At 39.7% G+C, this 15,577-nt stretch overlaps 1 protein-coding gene across 2 annotated transcripts; it reads right to left on the bottom strand.

Annotated features, from left to right (window-relative positions):
- Positions 1–15: 15 nt before the first annotated feature.
- On the bottom strand, positions 16–11,744 carry b3gat3 (beta-1,3-glucuronyltransferase 3 (glucuronosyltransferase I)). Of its 2 annotated transcripts, XM_055156375.1 has the most exons (8): positions 11,548–11,744; positions 9,747–9,855; positions 8,376–8,550; positions 7,811–7,994; positions 7,368–7,529; positions 6,437–6,523; positions 4,098–4,301; positions 16–3,282 (listed from the first exon to the last, which is right to left on the bottom strand). In XM_055156375.1, exons 2-8 carry the CDS (start codon positions 9,838–9,840, stop codon positions 3,184–3,186), a joined length of 1,005 nt encoding a protein of 334 aa, XP_055012350.1. In that variant the 5' UTR covers positions 9,841–9,855; positions 11,548–11,744; the 3' UTR covers positions 16–3,183. The 2 variants fall into 2 exon arrangements, with proteins under 2 accessions (XP_055012350.1, XP_055012351.1); XM_055156376.1 differs by lacking the exon at positions 16–3,282 and having other exon boundaries at positions 4,111–4,301; positions 6,318–6,523.
- Positions 11,745–15,577: the final 3,833 nt, after the last annotated feature.

Raw genomic sequence — 15,577 nt, 5'->3', positions numbered from 1 at the left:
AAGAATGTGAGACAGTTTGAGCTTTTAACACAATGCTTAGATTTATTCAACTCATTTGACACAAAAATCTTTACACAATACAAAATCCTCTATAAATAAGACATGAAACAGACGGAGCAGCCACAAAACAGGAAGCACTCACAGCCAATCTGCACACAGCTCCAGTCATGTGACCAGCCTCTGCCCATTAACCTCGTATGAAGATACTAATATAATCATAATCATGGAGTTTTCTGAACTGGTTCCTTTAATTACAAAAGCACCAAATCACATAAATCACACGTGGCAGTTGCATATAAACACATTAAAGGTGAAAGATATTACGCAAATGGACTTGTGAACTTTAAGTCGCATTAGAATGTTACCTCCTTAAGAACAGACCTGGGCATGTGTTTTGTTTCATTCAATTCAAACAAGTTTGAATGACAATTTATTATGAGTCTGTCTACATCTCCAAGGTTCAAAATACTCTGTTCCACCTTGTGATGTCATGTAGTGGCAATTTTCATATTAAAAGCTATGTTTTAGCTTTTGTTCAACAGAAATGGGAACTTCCAGAAATAAAAATTTCCTAATGCTTCTAGTGAAAATGTGTGGAGTTTAAAAACACAGTGGAGCACTTCCTGTATTACCACATGACATCACAAGGTGGAACAGAGTGTTTACTGTTTGAGAGAAGAACTTTCTGTGTGTGTGTATGCGTGTGTGTGCCTGTGCGTGTTTGTGTGTGCGTGTGTGTGTGCGTGTGCGCATGTGTGTGCGCCTGTGCGTGCGTTTGTGTGTGTGCGTGTGTGTGTGTGTGTGCCTGCGTGTGTGTGCGTGTGCGCATGTGTGCGCGTGTGTGTGTGTGCGTGCGTGTGTGCGTGCGTGTGTGCGTGTGTACCTGCGTGTGTGTGTGTGCGTGTGTGCGTGCGTGTCTGTGCGTGGTCATAGGTCTCCATCACCCATTAGCACACTGAGTGAATGAATCATGTTATTGTAATTTGATTGTAATTTAGAGTAACTGGAGGAACTGTGCTACAGAAGACAAATTAACATTGTATTTTATGTATTTAAAAACATGTCGGTTTACTGTGAGTGGGCTCAACTTTCCACAGATCTGACCTGACCTGATCTGATCTTCTTGCCTCCATGGAGCTAGAAAATAATGTTTAATGTTCTTTTAACACTGTCATTACAGTAGAGTGCTTGACACTTTTTATGAGAACTGTCTATTTGGCCCATGACCTCGAAATGATTTGTCACTTGACACCAGTCTTATGTTTGTGTGCCAACTGAAAACTAACGAAACTAACTAAACTCAGTCAGTTGTGCGGTGGAGATGCAGCCTTCAGACTGGCGCCTGTGCTGCTTTTGGGATTCTGTTTGCTCTTGATGCTCAGAGTGTTGCCAAAATTGTTTTTTTAATGCTCGGTACCTACACTTCAATGATTTGTATTGTTTCACCAGTGCTCTCTCTTCATACTGGACTAAAATAAAAAGCTCTTGGATATTTGAAGAGTACAAAAAATGCAGAACTTTCCATAAAGTAACATCAGACAAGTTGTGTGGAGCTCAAAGCTTGTAACACTTTGATGGAACACCAAACACAACCAGAAGATCTAAAATACTAAGAGTCACTCTGTGTCGTCTTCAGCACAGTGACTGTAGATGTCATGAGCTGGAGAACATTCAGAGGAGCATAACATCAGTTACACATGTGTACGTGTGTACGCCTGTATGTATTTATGTATTTTTTTTGTACTTTTTATTATCCCTGTAGGGCAGGGGTCTCCAACCTTTTTCCTTTGGTGAGCTACTTTATCAAAAAAATATGCTACTCATTTTAGCATCCGCAAGAAATTGCGTAAATAAAAGAGCCTTAGATTTGTACAGTTCGATGCCTACATAAGCCATTATTAATTTATCATTGCACAGAGTTAGGCATCAAAATTACACATTTACAATGTTAATAGGCATTTAATTCATAATTTTTTTCTTCTTAAGCACAGTGTATATAATTCATAAATCCTTTGGCGAGCTACTTGGAAGAGAGTGGAGAGCTACTGGTAGCTCCCAAGCTACAGGCTCACGACATCTGCTGTAGGGAAATTGATCTCTGCATTTCGGTCATCCTTTCAGAAGCAGTGTGCTCTCTGCTTGGTCAGGACCTTAGCTCGAGCATTTTGTCTATGGTGCATGTTTTGGGTTGATGGGGGAAACCAGAGCGCCCGCAAGAAACCCACGCAGACACAGGGAGAACATGCAAACTCCACACAGAAAGGTCCGGGCGACCCAGGGATTAAACCCGGAACTTTCTTGCTGTGAAACGTGAGTGCTAGCCACTCAGCCACTGTGCCGCCTAAAGTATGCTAAGTAATGTGTGTATGTGTGTACATGCAGACTATATGTGAGAGAATTTCAGAGTTCTGACTAGACTAGTGCTCTCTCACAGAGCAGGAGCAGTGGCCCCTGGAGGCACACTCTAGAGATACACTACAGTAGGCAGGATGTTCACATTTGACACATACATAGTCCTTTTGTTCACTGCAGCTTGGACATTTTAACAAAAACTCTCGCATCTGTATTTTTGCATATTTTAATCCAACTTGAAGTTAATATTTTTTCTTTTTTAATGATTACATTCAAAATGTGTCCTTTTGATTTGACATTTCTTTAAAGAGGGGGTACTATGCAGCTACCACACAACAATTCTCCATAAATACCGGTATACAAAAACATGATACACAACTGTATACTACAACTTCACAAACCTGGTGCGATGTGCAGCAGTAATTTCATGCTGATCTTGGGAGTGACTTATGAAACCTATTAATGTTCTTTTCAGCGACTACAGCATTTTCAAAAGGTAATCTAAATGAGCAATCTAAAAATGTTATGTGTTCGCAGTTAATACCCCACAGAAGTCAAATGAAATACCCCCTCTTTAAAAAGTCCTGCCCTCCGTCTGACATGAATCCATCCTGACATTCTACATGAAAACACAATCGTGTCCATTAGCTGCAGAGGAGAAATCAGAAGCTGAACGCTCATAGACACATTCAGTGTTTGCTATCTTAACAGTTCTTGTGATAATGTATAGTACCATCAGTGATCCATGAACTGACCCATACTAAACAGCTCACACAGCTGCTCTTCTATGGTGTTCTCCAGCTCTTCAGCAGCAGGAGGAAGTGGTTCAGGTCAGACCTCCACTGCAGGGTCTGAGCCCAGCCCCTGAGCCTGCAGGGCCTCCTCTCTCTTCAGTTTGGGCTTCTCTGTGCGTGTGTGCCACACAAGAACCTGCTCAGGAGAAGCACAGGTTAGACGTGCTGAGGCAACAGACTGTGGCCTGAATGATTGAATTCATTCATTAATCACTGCATTTATACAGCGCCTCTCAAGATCCTCAAAGATGCTTCACACTTCATTATTCATTCACTCAACACTCAGTGGTGTAAACTGCCCTGGGGCAGACTGACGGAAGTGAGGCTGCCCATCTGCACCATCGGCCCCTCCGACCACCACCAACACTCACACACACACCACTTTCATACTAGGCAAGTGTCTTGCCTAAAGACACAATGACACATACAGAGAGACCACACGGAGAACGTACGGAGAACGTACGGAGAACACACGGAGAACGTACGGAGAACGTACGGAGGACACACGGAGAACGTACGGAGAACGTACGGAGGACACACGGAGAATGTATGGAGAAGACACAGAGGACACACGAAGAACACATGGAGAACACACAGAGGACACACAGAGGACACACAGAGGATACACGGAGAACGTACGGAGGACACACAGAGGACACCCGGAAAACGCATGGAGAACATGCAGAGAACACATGGAGAACACACAGGGAGCACACGGTGTGAGGAGTACCTGGGTGAGTGTGAGGAGTACCTCGGTGCAGTTGTGTGTGTGAGGAGTACCTGGGTGAGTGTGAGGAGTACCTCAGTGTAGGTGTGGGTGTGAGGAGTACCTGGGTGAGTGTGAGGAGTACCTCAGTGTAGGTGTGGGTGTGAGGAGTACCTGGGTGAGTGTGAGGAGTACCTCAGTGTAGGTGTGGGTGTGAGGAGTACCTGGGTGAGTGTGAAGAGTACCTTGGTGCAGTTGTCGGCGCGGGGCTCTAGCTCATCCATGGTCACCAGGCCTTGGAGGAGGCTGCTCTCCAGGAAGCCCTGTGGAGCATCTCCATCAAAGCAGGTGTCAGGGTGCGTCAGGAGCAGACGCAGGGACACAGCAAAGCCCGCCATGTCTATGGGGAAGGGCCGAGAGGGTCTCCAGCCTGTGTGGAAGCCCACCACCTCCAGACGGACACAAGACACTTCAGTGAGAGACAGGGACAGAGAGGAGCTAGACATGGACTCCCTAAATTCTCTGCCTTTTGTCCAGGGACTTAGCGTTCCCTGTCAATCAAAGCGAATGAACTGCTGCGTGCTGTTTTCCACAAAGAATGAGTTCATTTCATAATCGGCGGATGTAACTACAGCAAATACTGAAGTTCAACAGACAGAGTGACATTGACAGTATTGTATGGAGTAAGAAAGCTGTCAAAAATATTCGTGCGCATAAAATAGAAATCCGTGCGTATTTGGGAAATCCGTGCATATTTGGCTGTAGTTGCGCATAAAATAAATATTTGTAAACTCTCAAATGAGTCCAGTCGTACATAAAATATATTGTGTGTATTTTATCCATCAGAATACGAATTGAAAAATTACGACGTCATGAATTACAATCACGAAATGAAAATTTACGATTACTCTTTCATCAGTACGAATACGAATTCACAGACGGAGCTTTACTGTCAAAAATACGTTATCATTTCACAGACATTATTCATCGAGCAGAAGAAACATCGATCAAGATCAAGACTGCGCATGCTCAAGTTTGTAGCAGAAGGTAAAAACAGAGTAATAGCACAAGAAGCTACAACAGCGACCAACAAGTGGGTTAATTAAAATCTATTGTAAAAATGTCTTGAATTCGGGAACCGAACGCTGCTGTATAATATTGTGTAGAAACACCTCCTTTGAACGGGAAATTGCACCTATATGTTAGATAACATAGCGGTAGCCAGTTGGCTAACATCCGACGTAACGTTATCCCAGGGCTAATTAGCAAATATCAGGTTCTCTGTAGGTTTAGATTAAAACATTCACGACTACAGCCACAGCGAACATCAGTCAGTCTTAACCTTCATCTCAGCTGCATTTCAGACAATGGGTTTTTCATGAGTTATAATGGGTTATAATGAGCAAATCCATCCACGTCACGGTGACGTTATACTTACCGGTAAATACTGTAAACATACCAAGGTGTTGCCTGTAAACACGAACATTAATTGATGCTGGAAGCTGCATTAAACTGTAATGTGTAACATTTCATTAGCTGTGACGTCTGTAACCAGGACAGGACCGAGGAACTTTTGGTGGCATTTCATGCGAGAAATGCAGCTGAAGTGAAGACTGACTGATGCTCGCTGTGGCTGTAGTCGTGAATGTTTTAATCTAAACCTACAGAGAACCTGATATTTGCTAATTAGCCCTGGGATAACGTTACGTCGGATGTTGCCAACTGGCTCCACTATGTTATCTAACATATAGGTGCAATTTCCCGTTCAAAGAAGGTGTTTCTACACAATATTATACAGCAGCGTTCGGTTCCCGAATTCAAGACATTTTTACAATAGATTTTAATTAACCCACTTGTTGGTCACTGTTTGTGCTATTACTCTGTTTTTACCCTCTGCTACAAACTTGAGCATGCGCAGTCTTGATCTTGATCGATGTTTCTTCTGCTCGATGAATAATGTCTGTGAAGTGATGACGTATTTTTGACAGTAAAGTTCCGTCTGTGAATTCGTATTCGTACTGATGAAAGCGTAATCGTACATTTTCATTTCGTGATTGTAATTCATGACGTCGTAATTTTTCAATTCGTATTCTGATGGATAAAATACACACAATATATTTTATGTACGACTGGACTCATTTGAGAGTTTACAAATATTTATTTTATGCGCAACTACAGCCAAATATGCACGGATTTCCCAAATACGCACGGATTTCTATTTTATGCGCACGAATATTTTTGACAGCTTTCTTACTCCATAATATTGTTTGTGATCTTTTAAATACAATGAAATAATATCTTTATTAGTTAACTGTAGTCAATGGATAACAATATCATTTCTGATTTATTTAAAATTTTCTTTTGTCTAAATAGTTACAGCTCAAGTTTTCCAAGTCCTGTTGAGCAAAACTGTTCCTAAACCCTAAACCTACCTAACCCTGATGCAAATCATAACTTTAACCTGCCTGTGCCATGGTTGCAATAGAATGTTAAGTCCTGCCCCTGGATGAAATGTCGAGCTGGGCACAGCACAAACGTTAAGGGAGCATTCACAGAGCAGAGGAATGTGAGAGCAGGGACAGACCTTTCCTGCCTTCACTGTGGGGCTCTCGTACTTCATGGCTCCCACCAACCCCACGGGCCACACCGACACCTTCTGAGTGCTCCTCATCTAACACACAGCACAGAGAGAACATCCAAACAACAGTCAACTTTCCAAATGCACCAACATCTTTGCTGCTGTACACGCTTGTTTAAAAGCACAGTGTAACTGAGGGCACATCAGTCCTATCAACACAAAATACAAACATTAGTGTGTATGTGTGTATGTGTGTATGTGTGTATGTATGTATGTATGTATATATATATATATGTGTGTGTGTGTGTGTGTGTGTGTGTGTGTGTATATATATATATATATATGTATGTGTGTGTGTGTGTATATATATGTATGTATATATGTATGTATATATGTATGTATATCTATCTATATCTATATATCTATATCTCTATATATATCTATATTTATCTATATATATATACACATATATACACACACATACATATTGTTCTTCCTGGTATCTGTTGTAGCCTCTGTATACCAGGAAAAACAACGGACATCTCAGTCCAGAAAAGTGCAGTACTGGGAACAGCAAAGATACTGCGCAGAACTCACAGGCTCTCAGGCCTCTGGTAGAGGAGCCGAGCAGAATGAGGGTGAGAGACCAACCACCGTGGAAGGTGAGAAACACACATATATACATATATACATAGATGGATAGATATAGATATATAGATAGATATTTAGATATAAATTATATATGTATATGTATATTGATATTTTTTCCCATACTGCCCATTTATTAGAAATAATGTTTGGGGCAGAGTTTAGGTGTTTAGTCCCACTGAGACAAACAGTCTCATGACATCTTTTGTGAGGATCTTTACACTTTTATATTAATCCCAATCCCTAACACGAACAGTATCACTTAAACTAAAATGTCTGCTCGTGTCACCTCCTGGAACAGCTGCAGGCTGTAGGTGTTGTCATCATCGGCGAAGTAGACCACTCCCTGTTCACTAACGCCCCCTGGTAAGGCTCTCCTGTCCTCACGGAGCCAGCGCAAACCCTCATTCCTCTGCTCCACACCACGCGGCTTTAGCCAGTTAGGGTCTCCCTGGAAAAACATACATCACACGACAACTCGTAACATCATTAACATGAACAAATCACTGCAGACGCTGTCAGTCTTACGCGCCATCCTTCCCTCACTGAACCAGGACTAAACCAGGACTAAACCAGGACTAAACCAGGACTAAACATTAGACATGTAAATCCAACATGTGTCAGATGAGAGGAGAACCTCTGCATGTGTTTATAGTGAGAGGAGGTGAGAGGTGTGTGTACCTCGTGTAGTTTCCTCTGTGGCGCTGTGGGCATGTACGGGTGTGTGTGTACCTCGTGTAGTTTCCTTTGTGGCGCTGTGGGCATGTGCAGGTGTGTGTAGCTCAGCCCACTGTTCCTCAGGAGGTTGGAGACCAGAGTGGTCTTCTGAGCAGCGTCCTCCACCAGGATCCAGTGTAGAGCGGGGACATGAAGCAGACTCTGGGACAGACGGGTCAGCTCGGCTTTCTGCACCAGCCTGGCATCGAGCACGGAGAGGGAGGGCATCAGGACATTAGCGAAGGTAAAGATACTGAGAGACTATACACTTAAAAAATGATTGTAACAGTTTTAGAAGCAACATTAAAGCAGAGCATTTGTGCTTGTGTGTGCTCTATAGTTCTAACATCTGCCCCCCATGCATCATTCTGCTCTCATTTGAACATTTTAAAATCACAATATTCATCTTAAACGACTTAATAAACAAATACGTTCACTTGACTTCTATATTAGAAAACTGCGGTGCACAGTGGGAGCTGACATCACCACAAACATCATCACAACAAACAACTACAACATTGGGTGGGCGTAGCTGATGTAGGTAGAAGTAGCTGGCTTGTGTGGGCGTAGGTGGGAGTACCTGGCGTAGGTGGGGGTGATGACATAGATGGTGGGCAAAGAGGATTTGGGTTTCTGGGCTTGGGGGCTGCTCTCAATCTTGTGGATGTCCTCCTGCAGCTTGTGGAGCTCCCCCCGCAGGCGAGAGATGGTACGCTCATACGGCAGGTCGTGTTCAGTGCAGTCACACCGCTGACCTGCTCTCACGCACACACACACACACACACAAAATTATTCATACCCCTGACAAATTTTGACTTAAAGTTACTTTTATTCAACCAGCAAGTTTTTTCTTGATTGGAAATGACACAGGCGTCTCCCAGAAAAGAAAGAGCTGTGGAGATTCCGTGCACAGAGAAGTGAGGAGACGGGTGCGCCCGGTGCACGGAGAAGAAGTGAGGAGCACTGGGGTGCTAAACCAAGGATTAAACCAGAACTAAACCAGGACTGTTTGTCGGGACTGGCCCGAAGGTTCGCCAGTGTAGACTGTCGGGTAACCACAGACGAAAAGACTGCGCCGGGGCTCGGCTCCACGCCGTGCTGGGCTCGGCTCCACGCGGGGCTCTGCGCCGCACAAGGCCGCTCAGTGCAGCCGTCGCCTGATCGCGCTTTGAGGACACTCTCTCACTCTCTCAAGTCCAAGATTAGTCCTGGTTTAGACTTGGTTTAGACCTGGTTTAGTCCTGATTCCGCTACAGATGCAGTTTGCTGCTTTGGCTGGTTCGCTCTCTGGCTGTCCAATCACGGGTCTGAATCTGGTGATGTCGTTCGCTGCTAGAAGGCCCTGGTGACACCAGCTCAAAATCTGACTGGTTGAAGCAACAGTTTCATGGACATTTATTTTGTGTTTGAGGGCCTGCAGAACAATCAAGTACTTGCAATATTGCAAGTAGCAAGTATAGTAGTAGCAGTAGTATAGTAGTACGTATAAAGGGATCAATTTGTACATTTTTAGGTGACGTTATTGTTTTGCCTGGAATGGTCTATCAACATAAAATAAAAAGTGACTGAAAGATAAACTCCAACTCTGTTAAAACATTTCTGCTGCAAGTCCCTATGGAGAGGTTTTCTGCTGCATCTGAGGAGGACTCTGCAATAATTGTTTTCCAAAATAAATGACAACACAGCGCACATGGAGAGACACGTGCAGACCAGTATCGAACAATTCAATATTATATTAAATGTCGTTGCATCTCTAATTATAACCTATATGTGGACTTTAAACCATGTTGCTGATCGATAAGACAGTCAGTCAGACAGACTTTATATGCTGAATTACAGTTACATAAGGGTACTGAAAAATCCATATAATCACTTCTTCTAGGCTAGATCACCATTAGTATCACAGAGGTGAGTAAAGCCTCTGCTCCTGCCATGTTCTGAAAGCACTGACCCAGCTGCATGAGCGCGTACACAAGTCCCAGCAAAGACACCAGGAAGTACAGGACAAACACCGTCCTCAGCTTCAGTCTCATCCTCTGAGCCATGGCAACACAGGACACCTGAAGAGGGACACACAGGACGACCCGTTTAGGACAGAGCATACACTAACAGCAGCATCCTCTAAGGAAACTAAACAGTCTTTATTCAGTGGAATACTACCTTTACTCATGACAATACAGTTCTTCATCGTTTTAAACACACACACGCAAACATATTATTTTATATATATATATATATATATATATATATATATATATATATATATATATATATATATATATATATATATATATATATATGCTCTGTAACACCTTGTGATGTCATGCAGTGGTAGTTTTCAAGTTAATAGCTATGTTTTATCTTTAAGTAGAGATGGATAATTTCAGGTCTGAAATGATCCAAATGATTCTAGTGGAGGAGTGTGGAATTTAAAAACACAGTGTAGAACTTCCTGTATTACCACATGACATCACAAGGGGAACTGAGTGATTTCTGTCTGAGAGAAGAAGTCATCTTAAATGTACAGGGCTTTTGTGTTTAACATGTGAATGAAATACATATTTTTGATGAAGAAGCGACATTATCACATAGATCATAAAATAGCGTAATATGGGCCCTTTAAACTTATTTATCTCCATGTAGACAAACAAATGATGCCTCCAGCCAAGTTACAGGTCAGCTCTAAGGAAAGGCGACCCAATCATAGAAGAGTGCATGTTTTTGAGCAATGAAAAGATCTGTATTTGGGTGGAACAATGCAAGATAGATAATCCCTTAATTCCCCATGTGGAACATTCAAGATAAAAGCATCTCCTTGATGACAGGCAGGCTAGGAACATTTATCAACATTCATTCTATCAACATTAGAAAAGTTACATAGAGCAGCTTTGAATGTACTTTACACATATAGGCAGATAAGGTATACAATTAAAAAATCAGAGGAGGTATTAAAGAGGCACCTGTTCTGATTTGCAAGTCATGATCTGAAACAAAATGTTGTGTAATGAATGACGTGTTTACTTATGTGAGAAAACTAAAGTGACTGACGTTTTTCTTATGTACATGAAATGACATGTGCTGTTAAAATGCCTGGTATGGCCCATTTATTGTCTTGTCTCTAAAATGCATCGATTTTCTACTTGTCTTTTGTGTCACTGTTAAAGGGCCCATTTTATACTATTTTCCCTTTCTAATGTTGTTTCCTCATCACAAATATACCTGGAGTTGTGTTTTGTTTCATTCACACATGTTTAGCATACAAGCCATGCAGATTTAAGTTTGAGTTCTTCTTTCAAACTAAAAACTCTTTGCTCCACTTCGTGATGTCATGTGGTAATGTGGTTTTAAACTCCATACATCTTCACTAGATTCATTTGGATCATTTCAACCCTGGAATTGTTCACCTCTACTAAAGAAAACTTAAAAATAAGAATTAACTTTAAAATGAGCACTTCATGACATCACAAGGTGGAACAGAGCATTTTAACCTTTGGAGATGTATACAGCCTAATAATAAAGGAGTACTAAAACATGTGTGAATGAAACAAATCACAACTCCAGGTCTTTTTTTTTTTTTTTTTTTTTTTTGAGGTAACAACATTATAACATGTCTTAAAGCTCACAAAAGATGACTGTGTAATATAGGAGCTTAAATTAAGAGGAAATCACAGGAAAGTCTTCATCCTGTGCCTCTTGATAATGATGATGGTTACGTGTCCAACGCCAGGGCATCTGACTTACTGCACACTTACTGTGGAAGAGCGGGGCGCACCGTCTGCGGGGCCGAGGCGGGACACGGAGCCACGGCTTCAGCTCATCACGGAGCGACGTGTGGCCTCACCGGACAAACATCACCGCATCCACTCACCCGCTCACCCCTGGAGCAGTCAGAGCGGAGCCATCATCACACACCCGAGAAGATTTTCAGGCAGCACCGGCCATTTCCGCCGTGTGTGCGCCGCAGAATGGGTCCGCCAGAGCGCGTTTACACAGGAGTTCCGATAGCTCAGTATTTATTTTATTTTATTTTTTAATTTATTAATCAGTGCTGGCAATACAAAATATCTTATGTCAACAATACAAATGTATAACTGAGCATGTGCATTACATTTTTTTTTTACAATAATAATAAAATAAAACTATAAAACAAATACACACAATGCAATGTTAATACAACAAAATACAATGCAAGAGGTCTTATGCATCTGACTGCATAAAATCATTTATTATAACGGCTTGTTTAGATTTAATGTGACGTAAGGATCTCTTAAAATGCAAAAATTCATGATGATATACCTTGAACAAGGGTTTTATATTTGAGAATTTGCATTTATGAATAAATTGTTTGGCTAGTAATAAACTTATTAGTTACAGTTACACCATATTTTATATCTTTATAAGTTACATTTGGTAAATCTGTGTCATATTCCACCATCCACAGTTGGAATGAGTTCCAAAACGTTCTAATATGGTTACAATAAAAGAACAAATGTTCAACAGTTTCTATTTCATTGTTACAAAATGTGCAGGTTCTGGACTCCACATTAAAACGTTTTTTCAAGAATTCATTACAGGGGTAAATATCATTTAAAATTTTAAAGTGAGTTTCTTTGGCTTTAGGGGAGATTGGAAATGAGAGGTAATTTGTTCTACTTTTTTTAATGATATTAACTGGAAAGTCTTTAAGTACATGAATTATTTTTAATGGGAGAGGACACAATTTGTTAGTAATAATGTTCCTTATTACTTTATTTGAGCAGTTTTTGTCTTTAAATTCAAATTCATCTATGGTGAGTAAAGGGAATTTTGGTGTAATTTTATCATATCTCAACATGCCACTAACTAGATTTAATAATCCTAATGGGAGAGCTTTGATGACTGTATTATATTGCCGTTTTGAGCATTGTAAATCATATTTCTTCATAAGATTATCATAGTCCATAAGGTTCCCATTAGAATCTGTTAAATGTGAAATGGACCAAATCCCCTTTCTTACCCAGTCCTCATAATAAATAGATTTTCTTTTGGAAAGAATACATCTGTTGTTCCAGATAGGTACATTATGTGGAGTAAAATTGTGTGTGTATGCCATTTTCCAATTTAAAAGGACCTGTTGGTGGAATGTTGATAATTTAAGTGGTAATTTAGAGGTAGAGAAGTCACAGGCGAGCAGATACTCAATGCCACCACAGTCTAGGAAAATTTTTGCAGGGATATGAAACCAGAACTTGTCTATATTATTTATAAAGTTTTGCAACCATTTTAATTTTAGCATTCCATTTACAGCTTCAAAATCAACTACATTTAGACCACCGTCTGCTATTGGCTTTACTGCATCATTTTTACCTCCACCAAGGAGGTTATGTTTTTGTTTGTCTGTGTTTGTCTGTTAGCAACATAACTCAAAAAGTTATGGAATGATTTTGATGAACTTTTCAGGATTTGTTGGAAATGTGAAAAGGAAGAACTGATTTCATTTTGGGGGTGATCCGGAAGAAATCCTGGATTCTGGATCATCTTGAAGTTTTAGTTAACATTGTGGTAAATGGGGCCAAAAATTTTGTTTCTCAATATCTCGGTTAATTATTGACCAAACCCCATGAAATTTGATTCAGGGATGGACAATGGGATCCTCTTTCATATTCCAAAGGCTGATCCGGATCTGATCCAGAAGACTGATTTTATTGCAATTTATATAAAAAATGGGGGTAGTCCTTGGCGGAGGTCTGCGCTCTGACTGCTTTTCTAGTTTCTTATATAATGATGTTTATTTTTCCATATAAAGTTGAAAATGCTTTTATTAATGGATGTTGTTAAATGATTAGGTATGGCTAGGGAGAAGGCAGGGTAAATTAATCTTGACAATGCTTCGCTTTTAGTGATTAAAATTCTGCCAAAAATCGATAAATCTCTTTGTAACCAGGAATTTAATATAGACTGAGTTTTTACTATATTGTTATCAATGTTTAATTGTTCTCTTCTTTTCCAGTCTTTAGATAATACTATCCCTAAGTATTTAACTTCACTTTTCACAGGTATTCCATATAAATTGATATTAGGATGCTCATGCAAGGCCATAAGTTCACGTTTTTTAAAGTTTAGACGTAAACCTGATGCTTTAGAGAATATTTCTACTTTGCTGATTGCTGTAGGAATCTGTTCTGCATTTTTTAGAAAAATGGTAGTGTCATCAGCTAATTGAGTAATATACAAAGGTTTACCAAATACTTTTAAAGGTTCAAAATCAGTGCTGTTTTATATATATTGATAATAATTCTGAGATCAGAATGAAAAGATATGGAGAGCAAGGGCAGCCCTGCTTAACTCCTCTTTTTATCCAAAATCTTTTAGTTGTGCCCTCAGGAAGGGATACAGAACTGCTTATGTCAGTGTACATCATCCTCACTAAGTTAATAAATTTAGAGCCAAATCCAAAATATTTTTGTGACTTCAATATGAAGGGATGTTCTACAAGATCAAAAGCTTTATAAAAATCAAGAAATAATATTAACCCTGGGTCTTCAATTAGGTGATTATAATGTAATAAATCCAATACTAATCGAATATTATTGTGAATTGATCTATTTTTTAGAAATCCCGATTGGGTTTAACTGACAATGTCTTCAATTCCAATTTTTAATCTATTTGCCATAATATGAGTAAAAATTTTATAGTCTACATTCAATAATGAAATGGGTCTAAGGTTGTCTATATATCTTTTATCTTTTCCAGGTTTTGGCAATAGTGTAATGACACCTTGTTTCATTGTTGTTAGGTTATTATTCTTTATACATTCTTTAAATGCTTCAAACAATAATTGTTTTATGTCATTCCAGAAAAATTTGTAAAAATTGGATGTTAAGCCATCTTGGCCTGGGGCCTTTCCTAGAGTCATTTGTTTAACAGCTGCATCAAGTTCTTTTAGTTGTATCTCCGCATCATAATATTTTAAAATCCCTTTCAATTTGGGGTATGTGCTGTTTTATACTGTTTAGAAAATCTGTAGATAGTTCAGGTGAGTAAGTTGATGAGTACAGGTTTGAGTAGAATTTGTAAATTTCTTCAGATATGACTTTAGCTTGATGACATTCTATGTCATTGATCATTAATACATTCACTTAATTTTTTTCCTGTCTAGTTTTTTCTAACTGAAAAAAATAGGATGTATTTTTTTCACCTTGTTCTATCCATTTTGCTCTGGATCTTACATAAGCACCCTGTGCCCTTTTGATGAACAGTTCATCGAGACTGGATTGTAAATTTGAAAAAGTTGCCTTTTCTTCTTCTGTTAGTTCATGTTTTTTACATAACATATTAATCTCATGTACTAAAGTATATTCTTTTTCCCTTATACTTTGACTTCTGATTTTGCTAAATTTGATAGAGATGTTTCTGACTTTGTATTTAAAGTATTACCATTTTTTTACAGCTAGTGTCTAGTTCATCATCATGCTTAATTTCTTGTAATGTGACTTTTACTTCATTAACAAATTCTTCGATTAGCAACAAATCTGAATTAAATTTCCAATAGCTTTTGTTGTGGCTGGATTTGAAATTAGGTTTTAGAACTAATTTAATTAGACAGTGGTCTGTTGAAGGAGCTGCAGCTATTTCTGCTGTCTTAATGAAATTTAATATTTCAGGTGATAATAACCATTTATCCATGTAAATTGACAAGCATGTGGGTTTTTTTCTCTCCATACATCTATAAGAGATTGACTGTCTTTAAACACAGCATTATAATGGTGGTCATTATAGAATGAAGGGGATCTGTCAAGCCAT

This window comes from Boleophthalmus pectinirostris, unplaced genomic scaffold (genome assembly GCF_026225935.1).
Source record: "Boleophthalmus pectinirostris isolate CB_2022bp ecotype Guang Dong unplaced genomic scaffold, ASM2622593v1 HiC_scaffold_20, whole genome shotgun sequence".
Classification (NCBI taxonomy): domain Eukaryota; kingdom Metazoa; phylum Chordata; class Actinopteri; order Gobiiformes; family Gobiidae; genus Boleophthalmus; species Boleophthalmus pectinirostris.
Note: the sequence above shows the minus strand (reverse complement) of the source record. Positions and strands in the feature narration are given on the sequence as shown.